General features: G+C 43.0%; 1 protein-coding gene across 1 annotated transcript in view; it reads right to left on the bottom strand.

The window, feature by feature from the left end:
• The window catches only part of TOP3B (DNA topoisomerase III beta), a 76,218-nt gene that overhangs the window by 13,522 nt on the left and 49,688 nt on the right, over window positions 1-13,008 (bottom strand). Inside the window, exons 12-14 of the mRNA XM_089690598.1 lie at window positions 12,737-12,883; window positions 4,920-5,093; window positions 1,684-1,812 (exon numbers count right to left, since the gene is read on the bottom strand). Of these exons, the coding sequence (XP_089546724.1) occupies window positions 1,684-1,812; window positions 4,920-5,093; window positions 12,737-12,883 (450 nt within the window). The remainder of the gene's footprint in view (window positions 1-1,683; window positions 1,813-4,919; window positions 5,094-12,736; window positions 12,884-13,008) is intronic.

A 13,008-nucleotide genomic window follows, 5' to 3' on the forward strand; every position in this document is an offset into this window, starting at 1 on the left:
TTATAATTTAATAAATAATCATAAAAAATAATAATATAATAATTATAAAAAAATGTAATTTAATAATATAATCAAACCAAAAACACTGAAATTTGAAATATAGCGCCAAGTTCGCACATCACTGAGCAAAGTCGCAAAATCGTTTTCAGTGTCTGATGACGAATTTCCCCACGAATCATTATCACTCAATTCTACAAGTGGTTCTAATTTACTATCGCTGTTCTCTAGCTGATCTAAAACCAATTTTGACCTAAAGGGACGCTTTTTGGACGCCATGGACGTTTCTCAGTTTCCATTCAGAAAGAACAGTAAAAATGCAGGCAGGGCACAGGACAAAGCACTCGGGACACAATGTATGTGAAATGGTTTGATACAGTAATATTTTACTATGTTATTTTAGTGTATTTAGTGAATGTCACTTTTTGTCATTTTCAAATTTCCCGCCGTTCCGTCCCCCGTACGTCCCGACGCTTGCAGGGGACGGAACCCAGATGACAGATGCCGGCATCCGCTGGATTACATTGCCGGGGACACTGCAGGAGGGACATCGCTGGAGCACAGGACAAGATAAGTGATGAACAGATGCCGGAGCTGCGCCGCGTTGTAAGCCCGAGTGTAGCTCGGAGTTACCACTTGTGGTACTGAAACTTTACCCCGAGCTACACTCGGGAATACCGCCAGGGAGGTTAAAAAGGAAACTTCACTGCATCTGAGCACCGCAAACCAAAAACACCATTTCATTAATGTTTAATATTCAAAGCAAACTTGCCCATCTCTCCATGTCTCCTTGCTTTATTTTGCTAAGAAATCACTTTAAAAAACACTCTCTAGCATTTCTGGCTGTGGACATCTTGATTAAGGGCAGATGAATAATGTAGCATTTACTTCCTGGAATCCATCTGCCCTAAGCTCAGGCATTGGCTGAGCTGAGAACCATCCCTCCCCTTCGGAAGACTGCTGGGATGTATCACATCATTTGCCTCAGCAGGAAACCAAGAAGTAATTAATGTTAAAAAAAAAGTTTAAAACAAGTAAATATGGTATACTTTCCTATTTACTAATGCTAGCAGCATAAGGATTACAATTATTCAATGATTGGGAGTGTGAAGTTCCACTTTAAACATCCTTCAAGATGTGTTAGGGAGGACAAAGAAGGCTTCTGATTTCATGTATGAGTTCAAGCACTTAGCTCAGGCCTGCAGGCAGGGAGGTGTGCTTAGCTAAGAAAACCACTCCTACCCTCCTGAAGACTACTGGGATGGATGACATAATTTGCCTAAGTATGGCAACCAGGAAGTAATTGAAGAAATGCTTAATAAAAAGTTTAAAACAAGTAAATATGACATACTTTCCTATCTATTTACTAATGCTATCAGCATAAGGATTAAAAATAAATCAATGTTTACTGAGAGGGTAAAGTTCCACTTTAAACAATGTCAATAAACGATCAAATGTTCCAACAGGCAATCCACTAGAGGGCCCTGAAAGCACTTTCCATGGAGAAATGGCAGTGATAACATTAACCCTTCTGAACACTTACACTAAGTGGAAGTCTCTGAACAGTATCAGAGACAATAGTAAAAATCCAATGGGAGACAAAATCCAAAACCACTACTACAGTAATGGAACTTCTTTTCCAGCACCAGACTTAACATTCATTTTACTGATACTGTATGTACTCACCTATCTTATAGTAGCCATGTACCAACACAATACCCAAACTGGTAGGCTTTAGTCTGCGTCCACTCTCCACTGTTACATAGTTTCGTTGGCAGACATTATTAATGTGCACAGGTATACTGGCATCCGTACCTGAAGAGTACATTGTATATTTAATTAAATGTTACTTATTGTAACCATGGGTGCAATCCTTAACCACCTTCAAGTATGTTCACAAATTGTAACACTGCTTTATTATAAGTCCTCAATGCATGTCCACGCAACAAAGTATGCACATGACCCCCCCCCCCCCCCCCAAGTAAAACAGGTATTTAATGGTTTATGTGCTGCAGTGTGCTGAAGGTCACGTGAGTTGCTTGCTGTGTGGATGGTAGTGCAACATGTAATGGCATGTAATACAATTCACCCATGGGTGTGAACAGAACCTTACTGTACAATGTCAGCGACTTATAGCGGGACTGCGGCGGGGCATTCTGACACTGGGGGGATATCTGCTATAGGGTGGAAGGGAAGCGATTAAAAGGCAATGTTTTGTTTTTTTTAGAACAAACACGTCATACTCACCTGCTATGTGGTTTTGTGCAGAGCAGCCCCGATCCTTCTCTTCCGGGGTCCTCCGCTGACACTTCTGGACCCTCCCTCACTCCTGCCTAGTGCCTCCGCAGCAAGCAGCTTCCTATGAGGGCACCAAAATAGGCTCGCTCCCGAGCTGCTGCTCTATGTGTTCATTCACACACAGAGCTGCAACTCGGCACAGCCCCCTCTCTTTCCTCATTGGCTTACTGGATGTGCTTGACAGTGGCTGTATTGGGTGTATTGGCTGTATCTGTGCTGCACACAGAAGGTTTTTCTACTTTCATGCATAGAATGCATAAAGGTAAAAAACCTTAAGCGGTTAGAACCACTTTAAAAATGTTACTAGCCAGTATATGCATTTATCACACTTTTCTGTCTGGCAATCTGATAGAACTGTCTGGATTTGGCGGTTGCCAGGAGAACGGTACTTGCCTGACTGCATTGTGCCAAGTGTAAAGTTTGGTGGAGGAGGATTATGGTGCAGGGTTGTTTTTCAGGGGTTGGGCTTGGTCCCTTAGTTCCAGTGAAGAGAACTCCTAAGGCGTCAACATACCAAGACATTCTGCACAATTTCATGCTCCCAACTTTGTGGGAACAGTTTAGGGATGGCCTCTTCCTGTTCCAACATGACTGCACACCAGTGCACAAAACATTGTCTATAAAGACATGGATGAGCGAGTTTGGGATGGAGGAACCTGACTGGCCTGCACAGAGTCCTGACCTCAACCCGACAGAACACCTTTAGGATGAATTAGAGCGGAGAATGCCAGCCAAGCCTTCTTGTCCGGCATCAGTGTCTGACCTCACAAATGTGCTTCTAGAAGAATGGTCAAACATTCCCATAGACACACTCCTAAACCTTGTGGACAGCCTTCCCAGAAGAGTTGAAGCTGTTATAGCTGCAAAGGGTGGGTCAACTCAATATTAAACCCTACAGACTAAGACTGGGATGCCATTAAAGTTCATGTGCAGGTGTATATATACACACACACCCACCCAAATACACAGCTTTTTTTAGTCATAGAATAGGTTCAGAAATTCCCTGCCTGTTGTTGCAATTGTTTTGTCGCACAATATTTGTGCAGCCATTTCTTAAACGCAAACTGTCCTTTTTCATTTCCTCTGAGCTGCATAGGAAAAAATTCTTCCTAGCGGTCATCTGTAAACTACCAATTGCTCTGCCCCCATGTAATGGAGATACGAACATGTTTGAAGTCCATATCAGGAGAGCAGCCCAAGATGACAAACGTGGCTCTCTCTATAGATACAGTGGAAAAATGTTGTAGCCACCTAAAGACAGGAAGTGTGTTATTTGCAGGATTTCCAGGTGAAAATAAAGCAAAAGAAGCTTAGAAACGAAAATACTTTTAACCACTACACCAGAGACTAGTAACTTGTAACATTACACTACATTTTTGGTTTGGGGTTTAGATACACTTTAATGATGATAAATGTAAAGTTATGCACTTGAGGGCTAAAAACATCCATGCACCATACACTTTAGTGGGAGTATAACTGGCAGAGTCAATAACTAAGTATCTGGGGGTTCTGGTAGTTCACAGACTTAGTAACCACATGTATTGCCAAGCTGCAGTTTCAAAGCAAGCAAAATACTTTCTTCAATTAACCACTTCCCGACCGGCCGTTGTATATAAACGGCCGGACGGTGGCACTGCAGGGTCGGGTGGCCGTCTATAAACGGCCTCCCCGCACCCTGCTTGTGCGCGTTCCCTGGGAGCGCGCAGCACCGCGATCCAGTGCCCGCTGTGTCCTCCGGACACAGTGAAACACCGATCGTCGGACGGGACCTCTGTACGAGGTCCCGATCATGTGATCACTGATTGGCCATAAATTTTGGCTAAGATTTATGATGAAATATTATTTATTTGCAAAATTTTATAAAAAAAACACTTTTTTTCAAAATTTTTGGACATTTCATTTACATAGCAAAAAAAATACAAATCCCAGTGGTGAATAAATACCACCAAAATAAAGCTTTATCTATCTCAAAAAAATGGTAAAAAATTCATTTGGGTACAGTGTTGCATGACCGCGCAATTGTCATTCAAAGTGTGATAGCGCTAAAAGCTGAAAATTGCCCTGGTCAGGAAGGGGGTAAAAGTGTCCGGTCTGGAAGTGGTTAAAGGAGGTATAGACTCCAGTAACAGATAGAACAGACATAATCTTGTCCCTTGTACAAAGCATTAGTAAGACCTCATCTGTAATAGGCAGTCCCATTTTGGGCACCAGTTCACAAAAGGGATCTTTGAGAACTGGAGACAGTGCATAGAAGGGCAACCAAACTGATAAAAGGCATCTAGGGCATCAGTTATGCAAACATTAGCTAAACTGAATTTATTCTCCCTTGAGAAGGGATAATTAAAGGGAAATGTGTTTGCCCTGTATAAATACATAAAAGGCACATATAGTCTATTTGGATCCTAAAGTTTTTTCACTTTAGGATCATTACAAAGGATAAAAGGGCACTCTTTGCGAGTGAAGAAATAGAAGTTTAATCTCCATATACAGAAAGGCTTTTTCACAGTAAGGACTGTGAAAATGTGGAATAGATTCCCTCAGGAATTGTTTCTAGGTAGCTCAATTGATTGCTTTAAAAATGTACCGATGAGCAAGGAGACTTACATTTATTCTGTATCACTTACCAATACCATGCTTTTCCATCAGGGAGATGAGCTCTGCCTCTGTTAAGTAATCTGGAGGACATGTTTGTTTCTCCACCAACTTCACCTCTTCTACACTAAACTTTTCGCCTCTTTCACAGGACTGAAAACTTTCCTCCAGGGGGATGCCTTGCCATGGCATGATCTCTGTGTATCCTGTAACATAACCAATGTGAAACTGTACTGTTATTTTAAATGGAAAGCACATTATATTTAAGTGAATATATATTTTGATATATTACATTACGGTAAAAATAATGTGGGTTGTAACAGCGCTGTATTTGGCAATTTCATATTTGCTTCATTACTTTAACACACAACAATTATGAAGATTTGTTGTTTTTTATTTCTCCTTTTCCTGATCTGCATAGGAGATTAGGAACTTAAAAAGGCCATAAGCCAATGAGTCAGCATAATAACCAAGTAACCAGCATTTTCAGAGGGAGGGTCAGCAATGGCAATGCTCATGTTTCGTCTTTGGACCCTGGCAAAAAAAAAGGCAGTAAATACCAAGTCTTGGGACAATCAAAGAAGGGCGGGGTCCCTCTGTCCTGTGATGTACTTCAAGAAAAGGAATTTACAGGTAAACCAAATATCCATTTTTCTCTATCGTTAATCACATATTCGTTAAGATAAGGATGTCCAAAAGCACTCAATATGAGGGAAGAGCAACACGACAACACAACAACATGGGTTAGAACCTCACAAAGCCGCCTGCAAGACACTCAGCTTGAAGGCTGCATCTACAGCAGCCCGAACATCAACCTGGAAGTACTTAGTAAAGGTGTTAACTGAAGACCAGGTAGCAGCCTTACAAACGTGAGCAACAGAAGCCTTATGTTGAAATGCCCAAGAAGTGCCAATACTCCCGGTAGAATAAGCTGTGACATGAAATGGCGGATCCCTTCCCTTAAGGCCATAAGCCTGCGAAACAAGCTGTGGAACCACTTAGAGATGGTAGATTGGAAACTGCCTGACCTGTCTTTGGCTCTTCATTCCTCCTGAATCTGCCACAATTGCACAACAAAGGTGCTGGCCCAGCTCATAATTTGATATATGAGAAGGGGAAAATCTAGACAGCCCCACATTGGCATCCTCTTTGTTGAAAAATATCCATGGAAAGCCCATAAAAACAAAGACCAACAAATACACATTGGAGGGGTAAGAGACCACTAACGCGTTTCACACTTACAAGAACTTATTTATGAATAAGCTCTAGAAAGCATAAAATGTGTTGCTGGTCTCTTACCCCTCCACTGTGTATTGATTGGACTTAGTTTTTATGGACATTCCATGAATATTTTTCAACAAAGGGGTTGCCAATGTGTGGCTGTCTGGATTTCCTCCTTCTGAACACAATATACTGGTTGAGATGAGAAGAAGAAAACAATTTAGGAAAAAAGATGACGGAGGTAAAAAAAAAAAACACCTTAGCCTAATGAATGACCTGGAATGGTTCTTTACAGTCAAAAGCCACCAACTCTGGAACTCAACAAGCTGGAGTAGTGACAAACAAAAATACAATTCTACCACGACCATTCTACTGAAAAGCACAAGGGGAACATTTGGAATGGGCTCAAATGGAGATTTCCGTAACACCGGAAAGTACTAAGTTGAGGTCCTTCAACTTCCTCAACACTAAGTGGTGGAACAATGCATACTAGGAAATGAGAAGCAAGTGGTCGCTGAAAAAAAATCAACAAAGTTGAAATCTGACTTTTTCCACTACAGATCTGTGAATCGCCAAAGACAAATCCCACAACGTTTCTAAGGGGGCTTCTGAGCCTTACACCAGGTAAAGTATGACTTCCAAATCCAATGATAGATCTTCTGTAAAGGAGCATTTCTAGCTTTGAGGAGGGAGGGAAAGACAGAATCTAACCCTATGGAGAAAACCCTATTTCACAAGACCCTGACCCTCAACTACCAGCCATTAATGCCAGCAACTGTAAAGCAGGAAGGAGTACTGGACCCTGCAATAGGAGGTCATGGAGGTCCAGAAAAGTCCACAGTTCACCCATGGACAAGGTTACAAAGTCGCAACACCACATTATCCTGGGCCAGGCTGGAATGCCCAGGATCAGCAGAATCCCCTCCAACTGTATCCTGTGAAGCAGTCTGGGTAGAAGCTGCAATAGCGGGAAGGCATAAACCAAGGAAAATCTGTTCCGCGTTGTCACCAGGGAATCTAACATGAATATCTGTGGGTCCTTGGTCCTGGATACAAATCTGTCCAGTTTTATCCTGACCTGAGATGCTAGAAGGTCTACATCTGGAGATCCCCATTGCTTGCAGAATGCTTCAAGCACCTCTGGGTGAGGAGCCCACTCCCCAAAATTCAGACACTGTCTGAAGAGAAAATACGCTTTCTCAAAAATGATATACACCACCGTCATGGCATTGCCCAAATGTATTCTCACCAGAAGGTCCCTGAGGAGCTGCAACCAATGCAGAAGGGACTAAATATTAAAAAATGCAGCGCACAAATGGATAAAATTCTACTACATCAAACATATATAAATAAATATAACACAGATAATAAGGCGTTTATAAACGCATGTGAGTTGAGCTGATGCTCAGTCCAGTATGAGAATAAATGAAAATAATTTAAATATTAAAATATTAAGAAGTGTCACATAAAGGTGCAAGGTTGCGCTGGAAGGGGCAACACAGTGTATCAGTGACAATATAAAACTCCAAAAAAGTGCAGATCCGTGCGTCAGGTGCATGTGGAAAAAGGGGGGTAAGTTGCACTAACAAGATAGCGCAAATTATAGCGCTTTTGAGTAATCAAGACCACTCCTGGTCCATCTGGGGTCAAACGGGGTACATCTGGTAAAAGCGACTGCCCACAGCCTCTTCTCCACTAACACTCTCCGGATCATAGGGAAGATTCCATTTCACTCCTACGCACCCAATGATAAGCACTTAAAGGGATCCACCTTAGTGGCTCAAAAAGTGGCTCTAGCGCTCGTTTACCATTTTATCAATGCAGAAGGGACTACTGAATCACCCTCAGTTCCAGGATGTTGATACGCAACCTCTTCTCCTGATGACCACGTTCCCTGAACTGAGAGGTTCTCCATGACTCTGCCCCAGCTGGCCAGACTGGTATCAGTCATCAGGACTTTCCAGGCAAGTGTGGAGATCCACCAGCCCAAGGTCCACCTTGTCTTAGGTGCAGGCACATCAGAGAATCCAGTTACTGCATTCTCCTGTTCCACAATGACAAGACATTTAGTTGAAGAATCCTGGAATGAAACTGGGCAGAGAGCACTGACTGGAAGAAGCAATCATTTTCCTCAGAAGTCTCATGCGGAAACGTATCAAGGGTCATGGCGAAGCTAGCAGGGAGTTCACAGCGAAAAGCATTTCTCCGGGGGCAGAATCACCTTTGATGTGACCGATCTGTGTCCAAGAACAGTATTAGGGTGAAGACTAAGACCGATTTTTGGAGGTTCAGGATCCACCTGAACCTTTCCAAAGTCAACACTGTGCTGCACGTTCAACACGGGGTCCAGATACATATGCCTCTGGACTAAAAGCTGTAGGCAATAGATTGGAATGTAAGCAGTCTCCTGTTCTCATCAGGAAATCCTGACAAGATGAGCTGTAAACAATTTTTGTTCAGACTGTACCAACGTGACCATCACCTAAGACACTAACAAAAAACTGAGTCTGTGACTAGCAGGGAGGAGTTATGCCTGGGAAGGGATTAGCCCTCTTTTTTTGCCAATGTCCAATCACCTGAGGGTGGCAGCATAACCATGTCATAATGGATATGAAGATACCCTGTGTCCTGCAATGTATGATAAAGAAAATAGGCACTGACCAGCATTACTAACTAAACCAAACTTCTGGTCGGGGAAAGTGCGCTCTGAATGTAATAAAAATCTCTTGATTCCTGATTACCCTTCTTGGGACTACAGCCCACCATTCCTAGTGCCCTCATGCATGCATGCCCCATTATGATGTTGTTTCTCTGGTATGCCTGTGCATAGTCTGTAAACACCCACGAAAAGGTGTCTATGGTGGGGTTCCATAGGACCCTGCAAGCCAAGGAGCCACCCTTACAGTGGAAAGTGGAGCCAGTGATCAAAGGACTGGGTGAATCGAGTGAAAAGACAAATATGAACAACAGAAGAAGCAACAAACAGTGTATGTCTTACCATCAGGATCCTAAATTGTAAAAATTAAATTAAGATTTAAATATCACTAAAAGTTATTAAAGCCTATTGGCCAAGGCCAATAATAGCATTGTTTGTATGTTGTATGGAACACAGTTTTATCTACTGAATATACATATATGTTTATATATTTGTACTCTATTTGTACTTTACAATGTCAGTACAGGACAGAGTTCCAGATGCATCTGTATGCTATTTTTTTTTTTTTTAAAGTTTCCGAACTTGCATGTGACCACTCTGTCATATTTGACATAGAGATCACATGTCTAATTGGTTCCTGATCATTATTGGGGACCAAAGCTGTCAGTGACAGTCTGAGTAGCAGTGAGCAGTATCAAGTAGCACTTTCAATTTTATGAGGTACCCCTGTTAGACTCGGTACATCACATACAAAACAAGTCCTGCTATCTGTTATAAAGCTCTACTAACATTTATTTCAGGTATTGTGGGAACTAGCACCAAGGGTAGAGCTTTTGAAGCACACAGTCACTCACTTCCTTATTTTTAAAGGCCATTTTTGCCCAATTTTATTTAAAAGAAAGTTCCATACAACATAGGTTTCCCACGCAGGGGTATCCACCATCAATGCAAACGAAAACAAAGATTCAGCCTCCTGGCTCTCTTTAGCAGCACTGCTGCTCAGGCTTCATGCCTCGATCCTCTTGAACATTCACGTGCAACACACTGCACCTGGGTTAGTGCTCTTTCCCAGCACTCCTGTTTCTCCAGCCCACAGGCTTGAGCCCTGTCTGCTCTGTCAGACTATACTGTGCCACCATGCACACTTATGGCTGCTCTCTAGCACCCACATGGACTCCTCAGGAGGGTGGAGCTCAGAACCCTGGTTCTGAATCTAGAAGAGACCCACACACACCTGACCAATCAGTCTCCTGGCCATTCCCAAAACCTGGTCCGAGGATTGGAGATTTCATCCCTTCCAAATCTCCAGGCTCCAGGTCCCAAAATGGACTTTACAACTAAATGAGGAAAGTGAAAAGCCAGTTTCCTCTGCATTAAACAAGTACCCTGGAGCCCCTCAACCTGCCTTGTTGAGAATCCCGGGTGCAATATCCTTTCTACACTGTGACAGGTCGCCACACTGTCAGATATCCCCCCCCCCCCCATTTGTTTCGTCCTGGAGGGTGAAACACACGACCTACTGCTTCTGGCACCTCTGTGCCAGCTCTCACTTACAGGGGTCCAATCCGGTCTGACCATACTTTTCCTAAAGGGGAACGCTACTCAATGACTACTTTGGTGTCTCTCCCCAAGCACCATTGTCACTCTGCTATGGGCTCTAATCAGACCTTCCCCACTCTTTTTCCGGGTGCACTTCCATAAACAGTTCCTCTCCTGAAATCTTAACGGGGTCCCCCTGGTCTTTCTTTCGACCTTTCTGTTTCTTTACTTCAGGTTCCCAGGTTTCCTGATACCTCTCTCATTATTACCATCCCAAGGCTGTAAGGGACCTATGTCTACTGTATTTGTACCAGGACCAACCCTCTTATTTCTGGTACCTTTGGATATCAAACCTGCATGACTCATCCCCACAGTATTTAGTTTACCATGAACAGTCAATATTACACCTCTCAATATCTTTTCCAGCATTTGTTAGGACAGTGTCTGTAGAGGGCACACACACCATAGGGCAGCCATCACCCACGAGAACCTCACAAGATGCCACTTCACCTGGTGTCATGTACTCTGCAGGCGGCTGTCCCACCATTTTAACTTTTCCTACACCACCTGGATCTGTATCCAAATCCTGAACAGATGAGCGCTCTTCTGATCCATTTTTGCCAGTTTTCACATACCATTTGTCCCTGTATTTCAAGTGTCCTATCAGACCTGTTACATAAACATCTTTTTGGCCCAGTGATCCTAATTTCTTTAAGCACATCCGTTTGAGCCCTGGTCAGGATCTCTGCTGTTCTCTGGTCCATGCTTGGCCCTTCCATCTCATGTGGTTTGTACACTGGTGCAGTAAATACACCCTTCACCGACAACTGACCAGCACCATCCTGGGCCATAGCAGCAGAAATGCTTCCCACCTGGCTGTTAGGAGGTGTAACCTTTTTTGACTCATTTTTCATTTCTCCAAAACCTCTCTCATATATCATATTTACAGGAAGTAGTCCAGCAACGTACCCAGAGGCAACTTTTAACACCATCAACAAATTCAGAAATAAACCACTTCTTTCTTGTTCCCCTTTGATCTGTACAACTGGCCATTCGGTGGTCCACCTAGTGGTACTCCACAGTACCAGACCATCTGACTGTGGAAGAGACACCCCAGTATAGATTGGCTGTACATCCCAAAGTTCAAGCATCTCCTTTAATACTTTTGTCACAACCCAGCCACTTGACACCAGACCCAAGTCCTTCCTGAAGATATTTATGATACTGGGAATGCAGAGAGACTCACCTGCTGAGACTTGAGAAGTTGCAACTTAAGGGCCCTCCTCCCAGCTGGAGGTAACCACAGCCTGGTGCTCCACCAAAGAACTGCCAGGGGCTGGGCTCACTCTCAACTTCTCAGACTCAGCATCCATAAGCTGCGCCCAATCATTCCCAGTGACATCATTTGGACACTTCATGCCAACATCACTTTTGTGGGTCACAGAAAAAGTCTCTGCTGTATGCTCACCCTTATCTATAGGTTGTTCTACAGACCCCCCTGCAGGCACAGCAGAAACAGTGTCCACCTTATTTTTTTGCATAAAAGCCTCATCTATCAACAAGACTATCCTTTTACCCCAACTATCCCAATCCATTGTATATGTGCTCAATTTGCTAGTGCTCCTCTCGGTGCCACCATGCACACTTGTGGCTGCTCCCTTGCACTCACATGGACTCTTCGGAAGAGTGGAGCCCAGAACCCTGGTCCTGACTCTAGAAGAGACCTACACACACCTAACAAATCAGTCTCCTGGCCATTCCCAAACCTGATCCAAGGATTGGAGATTTCATCCCTCCCAAATCACTTTGAAATCTCCAGGCTCCAGGTCCCAAAATGGACTTTACAACCAAATGAGGAAAGTGAAAAGCCAGTTTCCTCTGCATTAAACAAGTACTCTGGAGCCCTTCAACCTGCCTTGTTGAGAATCCCAGGTGAAATATCCTTTCTACACTGTGACAGGTCGCCACACTGTCATAGTATACTATCAAACACCATTTAAATGATTACATCCTGCTTATTTTTTCTTAAATATCTAAAGTTGCCCACAAATGCAAGACATGGTTGGATGATCTAACCAGAATGACTGACATAAACCTGCAGGTTTGTAGCAACCAGATATGCTTGTTTATGCGTTGGGTAACAAAATTCTTACACAAGAAATGTGTTCTTCCGGAGATTGGCCAGAGGTGTTCTGCACATGTTGCAGAGTGCCCCCTGACACAAAGGCAAGCTTTATTTTCCTGTGATGCAACATAAGCTTTCCTTATTCTGCTGCTCATACACAAAAAAACTTAAAAAGTCATCCTGGATGGATGCGTTTAACAGCTTTTCATAAAATAATATCATGCTCTTCCTTAAAACTGGGGCTCTTTTTCATGGTTGGTTCAAGTCACAGTTACAAGTCAATCTACATTATTCCACCTTTTACTCACCTAGAGAGATCACCTCTTTGCAGGTGGTTGAGAACTGCTCACGTCCAACGCTAAAAACAATCACTGTTTGAAGGTATTTGCAGTCGTTACTAATGGTAGCAATGAAATGTCGTGTTATATATTCATACAGCCGCCAAGCATCACCACCTTGGAAGGAACAAGAATGTATGGTCAGTTTAGGCAGCAATGTGGTTATGGAAAATGACTATTATTTATGCAGAAATAAAGCACCATAAAACTAAATATACACTATATTGCCAAAAGTATTGGGA

This window comes from Staurois parvus, unplaced genomic scaffold, assembly GCF_062004578.1.
Source record: "Staurois parvus isolate SC_StPar_1 unplaced genomic scaffold, SC_StPar_1.0 ptg000535l, whole genome shotgun sequence".
NCBI classification, from domain to species: Eukaryota; Metazoa; Chordata; class Amphibia; order Anura; family Ranidae; genus Staurois; species Staurois parvus.